This window comes from Ursus americanus, chromosome 6 (genome assembly GCF_024610735.1).
Source record: "Ursus americanus isolate L20-20 chromosome 6, mUrsAme1.1.p, whole genome shotgun sequence".
Classification (NCBI taxonomy): domain Eukaryota; kingdom Metazoa; phylum Chordata; class Mammalia; order Carnivora; family Ursidae; genus Ursus; species Ursus americanus.
The window spans coordinates 40,156,525-40,176,800 of NC_142132.1; the positions used below are offsets into that span (position 1 = coordinate 40,156,525).

General features: G+C 35.3%; 1 protein-coding gene across 3 annotated transcripts in view; it reads right to left on the minus strand.

Annotated features, from left to right (window-relative positions):
• Positions 1-395: 395 nt before the first annotated feature.
• MAPK8 (mitogen-activated protein kinase 8) overlaps positions 396-20,276 on the minus strand; it is a 102,453-nt gene continuing 82,572 nt past the window's right edge. The window contains exons 6-12 of one of the 3 annotated variants that reach the window (XM_045809899.2): positions 15,443-15,608; positions 11,736-11,807; positions 10,216-10,398; positions 9,787-9,911; positions 9,180-9,243; positions 5,983-6,060; positions 396-1,816 (exon numbers count right to left, since the gene is read on the minus strand). In XM_045809899.2, the coding sequence (XP_045665855.1) occupies positions 1,671-1,816; positions 5,983-6,060; positions 9,180-9,243; positions 9,787-9,911; positions 10,216-10,398; positions 11,736-11,807; positions 15,443-15,608 (834 nt within the window). In that variant the 3' untranslated portion in view covers positions 396-1,670. Of the gene's footprint in view, positions 1,822-5,982; positions 6,061-9,179; positions 9,244-9,786; positions 9,912-10,215; positions 10,399-11,735; positions 11,808-12,165; positions 12,238-15,442; positions 15,609-20,276 lie in introns of all 3 variants that reach the window. The other 2 variants (XM_045809902.2, XM_045809900.2) reach the window with 2 other exon arrangements.

Below are 20,276 nucleotides of genomic sequence, written 5' to 3' on the forward strand. Positions count from 1 at the left end.
CTAAATATTGCACGTTAACAATAACCTAAAATGCCTAACTCAAAAGGAATTGTACACTAAATATACTAATAACATGCCAAGCGAACTTTCAGACACTGCATTTTGAGATGCACCAGGTCTCGCTCCTGTTGGTCGTGAATTCCCACGGGCTTTCTGCCTAGAACCTTGGCGTGCTTAAGTACGCATTTCCCAGTTCATTACATGAAATCCCTCTTGTTCCAAAACTAACAAAAGGTGCCTGGGGGCAATACAGAGAATGTATTTCAGAGATAATGAGACTTCAATGACATTTACTTAAGAAAAATTCAGGTGTGGAGAAAGAAGTCTGCAGGTATAAAATGTAAACAGTTACCATACAGTTGTCAGGAGCAGCACCAATCTTACACTACTCAACATCCACATTGCATGTTTTATTGAAAATCAGGTATAAAAAAACAAAGACTCAGACTAAATAACCACCACTTATGCCTGCTCTGCTCAATGTGAAGAACAGTCCTTAGAAAATGATATCCTATATATGGCTGTGTGCTACTATTTTCAGATGAACGGTGTATTGCTCATTTGATACATCACCTACAGAAATTGAAGTAGGCTTTGGAACCTCCCAACAGCTAGTATAAATAAGATTATGCTACAGGTAGAATCAAATGGCCAGAAACACCTTGAGAATTGGTGCTGACACTGTGAAGGAAACCAGAAAGGTCCAAGGTCCAAGGCCTGAGGCTGCAGGAAAGGGAAAGACCAGACTCTAGACCACTGCTGGGACCTACAGCCTGAGTAGATTAACTCAGTGTATACAAAAACAGGCTCATAGCTAGTAGAAGTGAACCATCTGTTTATTTGCATTGAAATGTATTATTCATGAAGTATCCTCTTGCCTTTATGTGATCATAAGCTTTGAGCATGCCACAGATTTGCAGAAAATACCATATTCTTTTTACCTTACTTTTGTTGTGTGGGGTGGGAGAATAGGAGGGTGGTAGTAGACGCCCAGCATCTTCAAAGACACGCTCTGAGTTATTCTCCCATTTAGATGATGGGGCTTTTGCCAAAAAACAATGTAGGATACCTAACCAATTGTTGTAATTAAATTAGAATTGGCAAATAGCAAATATTGGAGGTTTTTAACACGTTCATCATTTACAGTAGTTATTCCTGAATACAACTGGCTACAGGTTATTTTCCCTCACTCCTCTGGGGTTACTTCATTGATAAGCACATAACCCTGAAGGACAGCATCATGAACAAAACATCTGAAATAAAATTCTAATAAAAAAAACTATAAAAATCTTAAATAATTCATGATATAGGCAAGTCACCACATAATAGTTGCTTTGATAAACAAAATTTTACAAATTCAGTAAAAAAAAAATCAGCAGCATAAGATAAAGCAAATATGCAAAAATTTTAAACCATGATAAAATAATTAGGTTTACATTATACAGTTAATTACAGCAAAAATACAATACAGTTTTGTTGCTGTTTTAAAACACAACTTAAGTTTTAAATTACATCACTTGAAATTAAAAAAAAATAAACTACTTTACTACAAAATGAATTCTACATTTTTGAAAAATCACTCAAAAATAAGACCACTGAATTGTTTTCAAAGTAGTTCTATCAATGACTAAATGACTCCCCAACCCCCCACCCCCCAAAGGCCCAAGTAGTCATCTACAGCAGCCCAGAGGTCCAGCTGATGCTTCTAGACTGCTGTCTGTATCTGAGGCCAAAGTTGGATCTGTTGACATTGAAGACACATCATTGACGGACGATGACGACGATGGATGCTGAGAGCCATTGATCACTGCTGCACCTGTGCTATGAGAAACAAAACAGCAAATCAGTTGCAGACAGAGTTGCACACTGAGCTACCTATACTGTACTGGCTACCTCTAGTGGTCAATAATTTTTTTCTTTTGTTTTTGAAAAGGCTCATTAGATTGTACATGATGAATAACAGATGAATAATACTGATAGTACGTGCAAAACTGTCTATACTGCATTTTGTTGGAGGATCTCGAAGAGACATATGACCCAAAAAGTTAAAAACTACTGCCCTAATAAAAATGACTTATGTTATCTTTTCACTGTAAACTCCAAACAGTATTCTGGTACTTTTTTTTTTTTTTTTAGATTTTATTCATTTATTCGAGAGAGAGATAAAAGACAGCATAAGTGGGAGGAGGGGCAGAAGGAGAGAGACAAACAGACTCCCTGCTGAGTGGGAAGCCCAACTTGGGGCTCCATCCCAGGACCCTGATGTCAAAATCTGAGAAGTCAAAGTCAAGACACTTATCGCTACTGAGCCACCCAGGTGCCCCCTGGTCATCTTGTTTTAAAACAAAAGCCAAACAAAGGCTAAAATTATTTTAAAAGAAAAGGCTCTTAGTTCAACTGTCCCCGTTTGCATGAGGTTACATGATTTGCCAGGGTCACTAAAGTGCCCTAGTTAGGTAGACTCAAGTCTTCCTATTTTTACTCTAATAAAATACCTGATAAAAGCAAATATGGACTTATTAAACACATAAAGTAGGGGAAGACTGTTTCCTTTACTGAAAGTATAGCTAACAAGCATTTCCTGGATTTAAAAAAAAAAGTAACAGGAATATATAACCAATAGAGAAAAATCCTTTCAAGGGGGTTGGGTTAAGAAATCTCACTGAGGGGTGGGAAATATGTTAAAGGTGACTCATGTTCTAGGTAAGTACTTTTTTTTTTTTTGGTAAGTACTTCTCAACTATGTGATCACTAAATAAGGGTCATTCCAAATGAGCTTATTTAATAATGCAAGTTATACAACAGTTCTTATAAAGAATACACTTATGGAATAAAAGCAATGGTTTCAAATTGAGCAGTAAGAATTTCTAGGGTTGAGTTTTAGGTACTCAAGGATGCTAAAAACAAAGCCTGTTGAAAACCAGTGCTCTAGAACCCAGCACCTCAGTGTTTGAAATTATCCTACTATTCTGTCTAATGAACAATAAAATACTTTAGAATACAAAAGGTCCTCTGAGAGCTTGTCTTCAAATGCAACAAGGAAATGGCCAGGGGCACAGGAATAGGCAAATCTTTAGGATGCTGGGAAGGGGGCTGGGAGACAGAAAAGAATGGAACCATTATGTACAGAGCAGGTGACACAAGATAAAATGAATTTAAAAAGCAGACTGAGTACACTTCAGGCCTGACCCTCTACTTCAAATTCCATCCACAGGACACTAGAGAATGTGCCTATTCTGACTGAAGAGTACACAACAGCACGGCTAGCTTCAAAGACTGGTACCGAAATATTCAAATCGTAAAAGGGTTCCACCAAATATACATTTTCATGCCTCTATTTTTTAATCCAAATTTTATTTTATCCAAACTTCTTTATCTGATAAAAATTAACTTTTATTTATTTTATTTTTTAGAGTATTTTTAAAGTAATCTCTATACCCAAAGTGGGGCTTAAACTTACACAACCCTGAGATCAAAAGTCGCAGGCTCTACTGGACTGAGCCAGCTAGGCGGCCCAAAAACTAACTTTTAAATGAATTAAAACAGTTAACTTCTTAATCTGAAAATCAAATGCCTATGAAAAGAATAGTACTTGTTTTTTCCCAAACTTTAAAGCAATATAGTAAATTCTCAAATATTTGAATGGCAATAATAGGGAAAATTGTTAGTTTCAGGGGGGTGGGTCATTTCCCTCTCAAATGAGTCTCTACACCCTCAAAGGCATGCAAACTCACTGTTAATATTAGCCAAACCAAAATAAAGATAGGAAAGTGGGAAAAATAATATATTTCATTTTTATTTTTTTTTAAATTGTGTTTATTTATTTGACAGAGAGAGACAGCGAGAGACAGCGAGAGGGAACACAAGCAAGGGGAGTAGGAGAGGGAGAAGCAGGCTTCAATACAGGGCTCGATCCCAGGACCCTGGGATCCTGACCTGAGCCAAAGGCAGACACTTAATGACTGAGCCACCCAGGCACCCCTCCTTTTTAAAAAATCAAGTTGAGGGGCGCCTGGGTGGCACAGCGGTTAAGCGTCTGCCTTCGGCTCAGGGCGTGATCCCGGCGTTATGGGATCGAGCCCCACATCAGGCTCCTCCGCTATGAGCCTGCTTCTTCCTCTCCCACTCCCCCTGCTTGTGTTCCCTCTCTCGCTGGCTCTCTATCCTGTCGAATAAATAAATAAATCTTTAAAAAAAATAAAAATAAAAAAATAAAAAATCAAGTTGAAATGGTATTGTGATTATCTGATATTCTAATTTGTCAAAGATTTTCTTCTGTTTTTGCATATAATCAAGAACTAAATATTTTTATAACAGGTTGATTCACTAACACTTTTCTCTGCAAGCTATAACTGAGAATCCAGAAAATGTCTAGAAACCTGCAGTCCTGTCCTTTCCACTGACTTATTTTATAACCACAGTCAAGTGTTCTTTAAGATCCAATTTCTTTAAATAAATTAAGAACAGCTACAACTGTTCTATCTCATGAAATTTACTCAAACATTCGACACTTAGGATGTACCACTCATTAGGATAGCATTCTGAAGTATAAAAGTCTCCCAAATAACGGACTTTTCAAATCCCACTTGAATCTCCAACATGAACAGCTTACTTATGCTACTACTCTACTTCAATACACAGCCAATTACCTCTGCTATGAAAGCATCTATAATATAGTTTTGTTACAACTAAATTGTAGATGAAAGCTGTCGAAATCAATTTACATTTTCAACTGAATCTATATTATAACTTGAAAAACTGCACTCCTGATCAAGGTTTTAAAGAATAAAAAAATTTTAAAACTCACAAATATAACCAAAAATGTTAGAGAAAGCCAGAGAAATTATTTAAACAAAGATATGTTTATAGTACAACAAAATGGGTATTTGAAACTATAGTTTAAAATCTTACCCATAGGATATTCCTTTTTTTTTTCTTAATATGTAGAAGCATTTTAGAGGGATGATTAAAATGGCATTGTTTTGCTCAAATTCAAGATCTGTAGAACACTACTTGGCCTTCGAGGTTCAATTCAAATTTCATCTCTTTCCTAAAGCTGCCCTAACGTCTGTAGCCAAAAGTCTCTGCTGCCAGCCAAAGGCCACTTGGGATGCTGAAAAACCATGCCATCTGAAGTTACTGGTAAACATGGCTTCAAGTAGTAGCTTTTCTACACATTTGTAATTTTATGTTCATTTACTTTTTCTGAACTTTAGTTTCCTCATCTGTAAAATGTGCATAATAATCCCTTCCACGAGGTCTTAGGTAAGGTTTGAAAGAAATAAATTACAAAACCACCAGTGCCTGTCAAGTAGTATGTACTTAATATATACAAGTTATCTGCCATTTAACTTTTCCCCCAATGCTTCATGCTCTTATAAGTGCTAAAATTAAATGTAAGATAGCTTATGATAAAAGAAAATGTTTAACTCCTATAAACCAGTTTTCTTCTTAGATATGGAACAATTTCTAATGGCAGTTTTAATGTTACTGCCTTAGTTTAACAATTTCTAATGGCAGTTTTAATGTTACTGCCTTTAGTTTAGTTGGTAAATCAAATATACCAAAATGAGAAAGATGGTAACTTAGTATCACATGTACCAAATTTTTCAGTGAAGCCTTAGTTCATCCAAAGACTGTTAAAATCCTGATTAGTATACTGAATTGTGAAAAAAAATTCTTCTTTAAAGAGAACAATGCCAACAGAAAAAGGTTTTAAATTTCTCTTCTTCAATGGAATGTCAGTATTATAGAAAAAGATGAACATTTTATGGAGTCAGTTACCGATGTATTAGTATGATTGTACTTGTACGGCAGTGTACCAGTGCTTTCAAATTTAACTATCCTACTTGTATTCCCTATACTTCTTAACTTTGAACAAGAACAGTGGTAAATATGGGGAAAACTGCAGGATTCATGCAACTGTAGACTACAACAGAAGAAGTAAACTGTAACCTCAACCAAGCTTATATTGTAACCAACCTAAAGGAGAGGGCTGCCCCCGTATAACTCCATTCTTAGTTCTCTCCTCCAAGTCCATAACTTCTTTGTATATCAACTCTGAAAAAGAAGGGAACAAAAACAAACTTTTCAAAGTCTGAGAGCCAATCTCACAGATACCTATGTTTTAAGTAAAAGATTTTTACACGTGTGAACTATTTCTAATCGTGTCCTTTCAATGGTAGAGTCCCTTAAGTATCAGTCTAAGATTCAAAGGTGTTAGTAACAATTTCCTGATCCTGAACCAGGAACTATACTAAAAGAAACAAAATCTCTGCTATAACCAGTGTTTCTTACGTTGGATTAACGACAGCACTGGGGTTAAAAGCCTTATCTTTTTTACTCCACCAGCATTTTGTACTACACTGTATCATTCTACACAGCATACCACAAATGCTCAAATTCTGTCTCAGTGAGGGCTTGAATCACATTTGTCTTATTCGCATCTATTTCCTGAGCTGTGGCACAGCACATTAGGTGCTTATCCAGGTATCTGTTAAAAGATTTAAATGCAAGCATGTATAGAAGCTTCTTTTAATCAGAATGGAATATAAATACATTTTTATTTTTTTAAAAAGCAGGTAGCTACCCTTCAAATCCTTATGATTTGAAGCACGACACACTATCACAATCAAGATTTCTCCATGGAAATCTCATTTTTTTACTACACTTCTGTACAGTGGGTGGACTGTTGTGAGCACTGCTCCAACTGAAGAGACAGCAGACGCTGCCCTGAGACTGTATGTGCCTCCTGCCCTGTGTTCTTCTATGTCAAGTGTGATGCACCTTGTGAGTCTGAATGTCTACTTCAGAACCTTCTAGTGATGTTACATCACCATATTCATCTTCTTTGGGTCATGGAATCCTGAGAAGTGCATGAACCCTCTTCTAAGAAAAATGTACAAGTAGAAAATGTTACAGAATTTCAAGGCATGTAATTCCTTAAACTGATAAAGAATCTCTGATTATAAGGTAAAATAAGTAGATATGTCGGAATGAAAAGAAGCTAAAGACACCTAAGTTTGCTGTGATAATCTTTTTGGTCTTGGAAGGAGAAAACTAGAAGTCTGGATAGAGGAAAGAATGAAAGATGCTTTTCTTGAAAGAAACAGAAAGGAATGATAAGTATTTCAAATAGGAGGATTTTTTAAAAAAAGAGAAAATAACACCCGTTTGTGAAATGATCTTAGGGCATAGGAACCAAAACTAAGTAGGAGTACTAACTAGGCAAAGCAACCTATAAGTTAATGGTTCTGGCAATGGATTTTTCTTTCTGTTATAATGCTAAAACTCTTATGCAGATCTTAAAAAAATGCAGTTTGTGGGTAAGTGAGTTGCACTTGGACTAGGAGAAAAAGATACAGAATAAAGGTAAACATGTTTAGAGTAAGCAAAAATCACAGATACATCTTTTACACACAAATAAAAATACAGCTGACTCCCGAACAACATAGGATTGAAATGCATGGGTCCACTTATACATATTTTTTTTCCAACAAATATACATACAGTACTGTATTTTGTCTTATGATTTTCTTAATAACATTTTTTCTCTAGCTTACTTTATTGTAAGAATACAATATATAATAAATATAATATACAAAATATGTGTTAATCAACTATGTTATTAGTAAAGCTTCCAGAAAACAGCAGGTTATTAGCAGTTGTTTTAGGGGAGTCAAAAGCTATATGTGAATTTTCGACTGTGTTGATGGAAGGGTCAACTGTACTATGTTTCACTATTTTAAGATGCACTTTTTCCAGTTTAATATCTACGAAATGGAGTTGCATCTTATAATCAATGGTGCAGTGGAACTGGCAGTGTTTTCTCTTAGTGGTATGATTATGTGTTTTACAATTGGTGGCCTATTAAGATTCCAAGAAATACATAAATGTCTATTGTAAATGTAATGATATATAAAAATATCAGATATTTTAATACATACTTTGGTCCACAATTATATCCTTGTGCATAACTTATTACATATACAGATGTATTAGGTTCTACTCAATCTATCACGCTGGTGGGCTCTACAGAGTCTAAAGATATGTTACCCAAAAGTTGACTCACAGAGAACTAATCTTGGTTATTCCTAAGAAAAAAGAATCAAATCCATTCTTCCCAAGTAGATTCATAGATGGATCACTCATTCAGGTTTACACCTCCCCACTACCTTTATTTTAGCCTTTCCAACTATTTAAGTACTTAAGCTCTTAATAACATGTCTTCTGTCTTCTTTTAAGATCAGGTAAAGAAGGGACCAAGTGACTTGCCCAAAGTCACATAAGTAAAAGTGGTCAAGTTACTAAATGACAACAAATCAAATGGAAGTAAACAGGATCTAAAAATTAGCCCCAATGACCCAGTGAATCTTTTAAAGAAAGAAGTATTTTAACATTTCGATGACAGTCAGTGCATTACTAACGTTAACCCACATTTACAAAGTAGAACTACCATATTAGATTCACCAAGACTAAAAATTAACTCACTCTGTTGGTGAGGGTGGGAGTAAAACAGACATTCCTACACAATGCTGACAGAAGTAGAAACTGCTATAATTTCTTTGGAGAGTAATTTGGAAATACTTGAAAAATATCCTTTGGCCCAGCAAATCTTCTTGTAGGATTTTTCTTACAGGAATGTTATCATATGTGCACAAGAAGACTGCAGCGTTGTCTGTAACAACAACAGACTGGACACAACTTAAAGCTCTTCAAGAGGGAGTTGGATACAGAAATCGTGACACAGCCATCAAAAGAACACTAACCAGCTATTAAAACAAATGAGCCAGATATGTGGGGCAAGACAGGATAATCTCAAAGATAAATGATTATACCAACAAAGCAAGTGTGCACAGTATACAGCCATTTGTGATTAACACAGGGTGGGAGAGGAAAAGAGGGAGACACTAAACACAAGTTTGTATATCTGTACATTATGGAAGAACATAAAAATTACAGAAAGCATCAATGTGTTGGGGTGGGAAACCTGAGAGATTCAGATTAAGTCAGGGACAGAAGGAGACTACTTTCTACTTCTGTAAAAATGTTAATAATCTTTTTACCAAATATCAGTTATGAATACTAGAAAATAGTTTTAATCTCCTTAACATGAATGAATCAACATAAAGATCCAGAAGCTCTTTCAGCTTCATCTCTAAGAATCTGGTCAATGTTACCTTTCCATTCTTCTATTGTATGTTCCCTTTCATCTAACTGCTTATCAGGTATCTTTGGTGGTGGCTGAAAAACACAAGGCAACAATAATTGAGTCAGTTTACTGAAAGTATATAAATTCTTTATAATTATTTCAATTATTAGCCACACAGAGACTTTAAAAAATACATCATTAGATCAACACTGGCCAATCATCAACAACCTTCTCATGTAGAGAGACTAGTTCTGGATGACACTTTCATGACAGGAAAAAAGATGTTTAACCCTCTTTTTCTTTCTTCCAGTTTTTGAAATTGTCACATTTTATTTACATCACAGAATTGGGCTATGCTTTGGACACACCAGTTTGTTTTATAACTAGTTAGAATGTTTCTCCAAAGTGCTCAACATTCTAGAGCATCATGTACCGAGGCAAAAAGGCAAGAAATAGTGGAATGTACCTTTATTTTGTGTGTGGGTGCTTGGATATGCTCATTAACTTAAGATATTACCCATGCAAAAACAGAAAAACACCATAATCATTTATGTATATTTTTATTTAAAATTAAAGTCTCCTCCAAACCTAACTTTAATTCAATATATTCTTCAAACATTAAGAAAAGAACTTACAGCTTCTGCTTCAGAAGGATCATACCAGACATTGATATACGGGTGCTGGAGAGCTTCATCTACAGAGATCCTTTTAGATGCATCAATTACCAGCATTTTGGATAACAAATCCCTTGCCTGACTGGCTGTAAAAATAGTGATGTTAATGTACATGTACTTCATAAAGGTTTTTAAATTATCATAAATTTTAGAAACTTGAAACTATCATTTATCAAAAAATATATGTTTTAAAAAGAACAGATTTTATTATAAAATCACATCATGATTAAAAAAATAAAATTACAAAAAAATAAAAATAAAGTAACAAAAAAAATTATTTAAACCTTTCACTTTGTTCCCCCACCCAGAGAGAATGCTGGGTTATATCCCTTAAGAACATAAACACACACACCCCAAATGGGACTAAATACACATATTTATAAAAAGTACCTTTAAGTTTGTTGTGTTCCGAGTCAGCTGGGAAAAGTACATCGGGGAAGAGTTTCTCAAAGCTATATCCAGCATATTTAGGTCTGTTTTCAACATAAGTCCTTACTGTTGGCTGTAGTTTCTTCATGAATTCAGGGCATGGTGTTCCAAGCTGTTCAATAACTTTATTCCACTGATCAATATCTAATATCAAGTAGCTAAGAAAAATACTCTGTATCTAATGTTCAACACATTAGCCATATCTATATTAAAATGACAAGAAAATGGCAGTTCACAAAAATCCTAAGAAAGAATGTGGCAGTTATAAATCTTCTGTCTTATAGCCACCTTGTAAAAGGCAATGACTGTAGCCAGACAGAAAGGATCAATAAATAAGCTTTGTTAACCTTAGTGTGTGTGTCTGTCTACTAACACTGATTTTACCATTGAAAGAGAAGCTTAAACCCACAAATTCTAAATACAAATAATAAGTGACTCAAGGAATAATGACAATTACTACCCACAGGGACTCTTAAATTTAAACTGTACACAATTCTAGAATACAAAATCTGTCTTTTTTTCCAGCTTATCAGAAAATGTGAATGCATTTCCTGGAGGATAAGAAATATTTCTTATAATCTGTCCTACATTTTTTTGTTTTCTGCCCTAACAGAAAATAACCAGTAGCAATAACAATGATCGGCTTTAACAAAAGTGGGATTTTCGTTTGCCATTCTTTGTTCGGCTTATGTTAATTAAAACGTTTTTAAAAAGCTCTGAAACTTAAGAAAATGAGCCTGCATTTTGGTAAGATGTGAGGTTAAGATTCCCTGGTCTTTTTCATCGTAGTCTTTATACTCCAAGTGCTCTCTGTGGACTAACTCAAACTTTCTTACTATAACGCACTGAGTATGGCTTTTCCCATTCCTCCTCCTCCAACAATTCTCAGTGTTACTAACTGATAAACACATAACAGATCACTGTTAATATAAACTCTAAAACTAATCAGATGAACAAAAAGAATGAATCCAAATCTACTCACCACAATACAAAACTATTACTGATAAAATTCTCAGATGAAAAAATCAGTATGTTGAGCAATGAGACAACAACCAAAAGACACAAAACACACATAACATTAACAAAAGAGGAGGTGGTTGGGGGAACAAAACAAAAGGATGAACAGAAGAAACAGACGATTCTAAAATTCATATTAAGTCCTAAGTACTTCTAGACTTACTCAAGTGTATAATTATTAGAAATTTTAATGCAAGCCATGATTTTTGATTTAGGTTAAATAAATCAACTCAAAGCCAGCAAGTAATTGTGGATAATTAACTTGAGCAGTTGTCAGAATTAACATATAAAACAATAAATGAGGGAAAGGAAAGTCTATGTCAAATAGGTGGTATTTTGAAAGAGTAATTTAACAATACTTTATTATTAGGGAGAGACAAAAATACATTATACCTGACCAAGCTGAAGTGCTATCATACATTTTGACCTTTCGAAACTACATTTTAGGCCAAAGATAAGGATACGATCTGTACCTGGGAACAAAACACCACCTTTGATCATTTCTCCCATGATGCACCCAACTGACCAAATGTCAACTGAAAACAAAATGCAATGACATTAACATAAAAATTTTGGTTAAAATAAAAAAATTTAAACATTAAAAAAAATCACATACACCATGTATACTTTAAAATTATAGAAAGCAGTATAAAATAAAAATGAATGACAGTGAATGTGCTCTAACTACCAGCAGAGACTGTATGTCCTACTGCCAGATGCAGCCTACAAATATTTCAGCTTCTTGTCTCAACAATTTTTGAACTATAACAGCCACAAACTTTACATCTGTTTAAAGAAACCCATATATATCAATGTACTATATTTATTTTCATTAGAGAACATAAGGAAGTTCATCACCTAACTAATTTAACTGCTGCAGCAGCACAAGGATACAGTCCCTTCCTGGAAAGAGGATTTTGTGGCAAACCATTTCTCCCATAATGCACCCCACAGACCATAAATCCACTATATGTTTGCAGCACAAAAGAAGGAAAAGCAAAGCAAAAGGTCATTAAAATCAAAGAAGCATAATATGACTGCATTATATAAAAACTGCGAACATCACAAAAAGAAAAAAGTGATTTTAATTTTAGCTAATGGAATAATTTAAAACACAAAATATTTTTCAAAAGGCTTTGATTCACAAAAGCAAATGTGAAGTGTAGCCTTTTAACTACATATCTAATTTAAAGTGAGAGCTATGCACAGAAATCACATAATTGAAAAACCTATACATTTTGTCTCTAAAAATTGTTTATAAAATATGAAACAGAACCAAACACATCTTTGCAAATAAGGCTGAAAATGAACACGAGGCGGCAAAATTTAATAAAATCTTGATACTATTTTGAGGTTCAACTGTGCATTATACTCTCTCTTTAAGTCAAATAAAAGAAAAAAGCATGAGCAGAAATAATCTAGTATATTAAAATATTTAACAGAAAGAATGTGTTTCTATGAGTCATTATAGTTAAAAAGTTAATCAACAGCTCTTTAGAAATTTTCAAACTGGATTTCAAAAATGGGTAAATTTATTTGAAAAGTCCTATGTTTATTCCGAATTGAAAGTCAGTGTTTTCTTGGCAATGTCATGCTACATTTACCCTGTTATCCCAAAAGGAACAAGTGCACAGAGAATGAACAAATAATCAATGAAGAAAACTTTGTAAAAGAAGTATATTTTATATGTTTTCCACTTAAAGTTTTTTAAACCCATAAAACCAAACTGCTTTGGTTTAAGAAGTTAGTTTGAGTTGGATATAATATGAAAGTTCCCACAGATTTATTATCCATAAAGAGTCTCCTCGTTGACTTACTGCCCCTCATCAACTTTTAATAGGAGCTCTAATGAATGCTGAAAAGAATCTACTAGACAAGGAAAATGGCGATTTGGAGATCTCCACCTGGTTCACTAATACACGCTGACATTTTATATCTTTGGTTTGAAAATTTGTTAAAAAAAAGGAGAGGAGGTAGCTAGATTCATTGTGGTGATGATCACTTCATAATGTGTGTATATATATATATAAACACTGAATCACTATGACGTACACTTGAAACTAACATAATATTGTATGTCTATTATACACTTCAATTTAAAAAAAAGGAGAGTAGGTGGTTGCAGTTTAATAGAAGAGGGGAAGAATAAGCAATTTAAAAAGAAAGCCTTAGAAACTTGCATTTGTTTTTGAAGTTTCAAGGTCCTTTTTAAGAGCAAAAGAAGAAAGGGGAAGAAATAAGTGTTAGGGAGAGGTGACCATGCTGGTGGACTTATGAAATTAGAAGTCTGTTCTAATATACTCATAAAGAGACTGCCAGCTCATTACAGAATCTTGGAACGAAGGTGGGAATAAATTTTGGAAATCCTGTAGAACTAAAGTTTCTCTAAAATTTCATATTAAAATTCATATTAATCTATATGATTCAACTTTCAAGAATAAAATTTTAGAGGAAAAGGTAATACTTATAAATCAGTTCAGAGAACAATCTTTTTCCAGGGTTTTCATTTTTGGAATAAATCTACCACAATAAAACTTCCCTATAGATTTTAGAGAATGGCAAACTTTAGTTAAATATCCAGGACATAATTTATATAGGTAACCTTAAGAAAAACATATTTTTAAACAAATTTCAAAAGCTACAAGCATGAGAAGATATTGTCTGGGTTAGTGAAGATTTCTCAAAATACGGTGTGCCTGATTCAAACACAAAACTAGCTTTAAATGGTCTAATTGCTTAGCCTATTAGGCAGTTTAAATATATTCCATTATATTACAGCCTGCAAAACAGAGTTGTTAAAAAAAGTGGGGGTGGGATGCTACTCAAAGAAGGAAGTTCTTATGTTTAACCTTATTGCTAACATTATAGTGATTAAGCATTACATTTGACTTCGTTTCCTGAGGCAAAAAAGGGCAATAAAGTGATCTATACAATTCCTATCTAAGACAGGAAAACACGTCAATTCTTTATACGATAGTTTCTCTCAGTGCTAATTTCTGGTAGGAAGCTATCTCCAAGATCACATCTATAGGACACTGAGTGACACAGTATCTGTGACAATTGATAGCTTTATAGCAAATGCAAAAGCAATCTTTATCATGGTCACTGGAAGTCTCACTTCTCTAAAGGAAAGAGTCTAATACTAAATCCAACTCACTGAATTCTAAGGTATAAAACAATTTAAGAGAGTAAGAAAACAGAACAGCATGTTAAAGAGGAATAATCGTAAATATTTAAAGTATTTGTTTATAATTAATTCAGAGAAGCAAAGGAAATTAAGCTAAAATCCTCACTTCAATGTTGTCTTTTATAAAAACGAATCTTAAAGATTGAAGTAATACAGTTTCTTGATTCAAAGTGAACTGCTGTTCCAGACTCCTTGTGGAAAAAAACAAAACCCTAGGTCCTATTCTAGGGAGTATTTTGGATGAAATTACCACATTTTAAAAGTTACAGTGTAAGTCCATAATAATCCTGTGTAGATTTATTTATATCCTAAATATCCGAGATTCAACTTAAATTACATGTATGTACATATATATAACATTTTTAAAAATACGTGAACTACATGCCTGGTAACTTTCTTCAACCTTGATTCTAATGCTGAAATACTTAATTGAATATACCCACATATGATAATGCCATTTCTTTAAGGTGGGACACAGACTTTGATGAGACACTGTTTCTTCCAAAAGATCACCTTAATTATCCATCAGCTCTGCAGAATGGCCTCACTGTAGCTCTTAAAGTTTACACTAAGTGCTATAACTTTAGTTTCATAAGGTTGGAAATATCTTCAAATACCACTAATGCAAAGTAGGATTACTACTAAAGAATAAACTGTCAGTCCACCATATACTTCCTTGAGCCCCTGTCAGAAATACTCATTTTCAAGTTACAGGCAAGCAAATGGCATATATTCTGTTTTAGGAGCCATAGCAACAAATCTTTTATCCAACTGTAGTGTTGATAGTTATGTACTTATATTTAAATAAACAGGGGCCTCAAGTTTTTCCAAACATTTATGACAAAATTTATAGTTACTTTCAAACCCGTGATAAACATTTTAGTGATACATTTAACTTCTATGCACTTCAGCTTAAATATTTACATAAGAAATCTGATAAACAAAAGCAAATAACAGTATTTCAAGTAAATAGTGTTTGCTGACCGTTTTCTTTGTAGCCCATCCCTAGGATGACCTCAGGTGCTCTGTAGTAGCGAGTCACTACGTAAGGTGTCATCATAAAACTAGTTCCTGCGGTCCTGGCCAGTCCAAAGTCAAGAATCTTCAAAGTGCAGTCTGATTTTACCACTATATTACTGGGCTTTAAGTCCTTCAAAATATTAAAAACAAAAAATAACTGCTATGATATATATAAATGTTTTATAATTCACAAGTTGTTAGATCACTTTTTAAAAAAATATTTTATTTACTTGAAAGAGAGAGAGTGAGTGAGTGAGCAGGGGGCAGGACAGAGGGAGAGAGAGAATCCCAAGCAGACTCCCTACTGAGCAGGGGGAGCCTGACACTGGGCTCCATCGCACAACCTTGAGGTCATGACCCGAGCTGAAATCAAGAGTTGGATGTTGAACCCACTGAGCCACCCAGGTGTCCAATAGATCACTTGTAAAACAATTCATGATAACTGTTGTAATTTCTCTCATTATAATCAACATCACTGCTCAGATTCATTGTAACAGGCAATTTTGAGAAATTAGCTGGATGGCATTTTCCACTTATGAATACATACATACATATTAGAGAAATTTGTAATGTTTTATTTTCTAGAAATTATGATTAGCTAGAAATTTTCAATCAAGCACAATAAAAGCAAGTAAAAGGCATTTCAAAGTTATTACAGTAAAAGAAAGAGAATCATAAGTTAGTATTTATGCTCACTTGTATACTAAATTACCAGATTTTTAAAAATCTAATTTTAGGGCCGCCCAGGTGGCTCAGTTGGTTGAGTGTCCAACTGTTGATTTCAGCTCAGGTTGTGATCTCAGGGTCATAGGATCAAGCCCTGTATTGGACTCTGCACTCAGCAGGGAGTCTGCTTGTGATTCTCCCCCTCCCTTTGCCCCTCCCCCTGCTACCACATTCTCTCTCCTCTCAAATAAAAAGCTTTTTTAAAAATGAGATTTTAAAAATATTTTATTTATTTATTTGAAAGAGAGAGAGAGAATGAGTGGGGAGGGGAAGAGGAGACGGAGGGAGAAGCAGACTCCCCACTGAGAAGGGAGCCCAATGTGGGGCTCAATTCTAGGACCCTGAGATCATGACCTAAGCTGAAGGCAGATGCTTCACCAACTGAGCCACCCCCCAAAAATCTGATTTTAAAGTCACAATAAGCTATATAAAGCTTATATCTATATAAAGATATTACAGGTCAACAATGGGGAATTCCGTGTCAATGCAAGCGAATGTCATTAGACCTTTCAAACTGGCAGATTTTCAATTCTAAAGGACTGAAATGACCATTATCAGTCTTTCCATCACTGGATTTCCACTTTAAATCACACAAATTTACTCATAAAATTATCTGCCCATGGGAGTAGGACACCATTGTCTTGCTGCCACTAATCCATAAAATTACTTGCTGTTGATGCCTTGTGAAGAATTTTCCACCTAACACAACCTTAACGAATTCTGTGCTATGATCATTAAAAGGCACTCATGACTTTTCAAGTCCAACACAATGCCCTGTTAGCTCCAATGAATCTTGTTCTGAACCAGGAAACCAAAGAAAGCAAGCACAGTATATCTTTACCACAAAAACATTCTATTACTGGTACTGACAAGTAGTATATAACATTAAATACCAGTGATTAATACAAAAGAAAAAAAGATGGTCTGAAAGACAGCGTTTATACTTTTGTAACATTTACATCCAGAAAATTACGTACGTTGTCTTCAGCATATTTTGGCAGGTGATCATGAATGGGTTTAGAACGTATATAATCTAAGGGCTTTTTCAAATTAAAAATAGATATCAACAGGCTTAGTGAAATAGAAGATGGAAATTTTCATTATTGCTATTCTGTAAACATAATGGTACATTATTTACAAAATATATTATCTCAGCAAAGTAACACAGACTATTCAAGAATTACGTATTACAAGCTTTGATACTACTTCAGTTTCTACTGTGATGGGTACAGATTAATGGCTCTTTATACTACTGCACTCTAGCCTAGAAATAAGATTTCAACCTCACATACTTTATTTTGGAAAGATTAAGAGCACAATACAATTTTTTTTTGAGAAATATTTTTTATCAAGAAAAAAACAGTAAAAAAAATGCTTCAACAAATATCACCTGAAATTCATCTTTGTACATCAATATCAATCTATACCTTTCTACAGATGTTAGAAACATTGCCAACTATATATGAGAAGAATAAGTGAATTTGTATAAATTTGTGGCAGAGGAAGTAGAACTAACCTAATATTCCAACTTCTCCCCCATAATTTTTTAGCTTCCTTACATGCAAGGCCTAACTGAGATTAGTTCTAGTCAACAGGATGGGAGTGGGAGCAAAGAACAAATGGGCCAGGTACAACATCCTGTTGTCTCTTCCCCTGTTTTGTTGATTAGTACCATTCCAGGTAGTCTGTCAGCCCAGGTTGTTGAGCACAAGGAAGGCAGAATCCTTACCCCACACCATATCTGCCCTGGACATGGAGTATGGAAAATAAACCTTAGTTGTGTTAAGCTACTAAGAATTTAGGGTTTATTTGTTACCTTGGCATAGCCTAGTTGTAACACTGTAATTTATAATAAGAAATACATATTTGGTCTTTGTCCCAATTACTGGCACACAGCTCCAAAAACCGTTAGAATTACCTAAAAGATAAGAGCAATAAGGGTGAAAGGATTGCCTTTTGTTATTCATAAGAAGTCCCTATCAGGGCACCCAGGTGGCTCAGTCAGTTGAGCATGGAACTCTTGATTTTGGCTCAGGTCATGATCTCAGAGTTGGGAGACTGAGCCCCACGTCTGGCTCCGTGCTGGGCATGGAGCCTGCCTAAGATTCTCTCTCTTCTCCCCTCTCCCTCTGCACTACCCCTCTTCCCCCACCCCTGCACTCCTGCTCCTTCTTAAAAAAAAAAAAAAAAAGTCCCTTTCGAGGATACCGGAGTTTATGTTATTAATGAGGTGGCTTTTGGAAAGTTCCAAAGGATGGGGGCTGGTTGCCAGGGAAAAAAAACAAAGTAATTAAAGGGTTGGAACTTTCAGCATTTCCTACCCAAAACCTCCATCCAGGAAGGGGGGAGGGCTAAAGACTGAGTTCCATCATCAAAGGCCAATGATTTAATCAATCACTCCAGGTAATGAAGCCTCCATAAAAACACAAAAGGACTGGTAAGGAGAACTTGCAGGTTAGCGAACATGTGGAAGTGCTGGGAGACTGGTGCACCCAGAGAGGACACCGAAGCTCTGCTCCCCTTCCCATTTACCTTGCCCAATACATATCTCCATTTGGCTGTTTCTGAGTTATGTCCTTCATAATAAACTGGTAATCTAGTAAGTAAAACGCTTTCCTGATTTCTGTGAGGCACTCTAGCAAGCTAATTGAGCCTGAGGACGGGGATCTTGCAAATCTCTGAATTACAGCCAGTAGGTCAGAACCACAGATAACCACCTGGGTTTGAGATGGGCATCTGAACAGCAGGCACTTGGAGGACTAATCCCTTGACCTGCTGGATCTGATGCTATCTCCAGGTAGGCAATATGAGGACTGACATGCCAGCTGGTGTCCAGAGACTTGTTTGGTGTGGGAAAAACTAAGTGTTAGAAGTAATAATGGTGTTAGAAGTAATAATGTAAGAGTAAAGGAGACACAGAAATATTTTTCCTTTATACTATTCTAACACTAAAATTCTAACACACACATTTGGTGTTAGAAGTAATAATGTAAGAGTAAAGGAGACACATAGAAATATTTTTCCTTTATACTATTCTAACACTAAAATTAGTGCCAGAAGTGGGGTGTTACTATTATAAACACAGGATCATAGCTTAGCAGTTTGAGCCACAGGCAGCAGGGAAACTAATACCAGAGGTTGGATCGGTGATCCAGGTTATGTAATAGCAATACATTTCAGGATACTGCCCCTCGCAATAACCTGGAAAGCACAGCATTTGCATAATGAACCTGAAACTCTAGAACAAGGGTTGACAAGTTAAGGCCTGTTTTTGTGAAGAAAGTTTTATTAGAACACAGTCCTACCCATTCAATCACGTACTGTATACAGCTTCTTCTGTGTTACAACAGCAGAGCTGAACAGCTGTGACAGTGACTCTATTATCTGCAAAGCCTAAAATATTTACTATCAAGCCTTTATAGAAAAAGTTAGCTGATCCCTCCTCTAGAAGAGATTGGAAAGCAGAACTTTAGTAGTGTATTGGTGGCTACTGGCTGCATTTGAAAGAACTGGCCACTTTAAAAGCAGAAATGAAAGAGAACCAGAATCTAGAATATCAGGACCTTGCCATTCTAGAAAAGCTAAATGTTACTAAACTGTTAAAAAAAATGGCAGATTGTCCAGTAAAACTCTCCCCCATCCAACCCAGTATATAGATGCTCCTTGACTTCATGATGGGGTTATGTCCCAATAAACCCTCATAAGTTGAAAATATCGTAAGTTGAAAATGCGTTTAGTACCCCTAACCTACCAAACATCATAGTTTAGGCCAGTCTACCTTCAACATGCTCAGGACACTTCCCTTAGCCTATGGTTGGGCAAAATCATCTGACGCAAAGCCTATTTTATAATAAAGTGTTGGAATATCTCACGTAATTTATCGAGTAGTGTACTGAAGGTGAAAATCAGAATGGGTGGGTACAGAATACTTGTAAGTGCAGCGGTTGTTCGCCCCTGTGACTGCGTGCCCGACTGGGAGCTGCGGCTCGCTGCTACTGCCCAGCATCACGGGAGGGTGGTGGACTACATACTGCTAACCCGGGAGAAGATCAAAATCCAAAGTATGAAATGT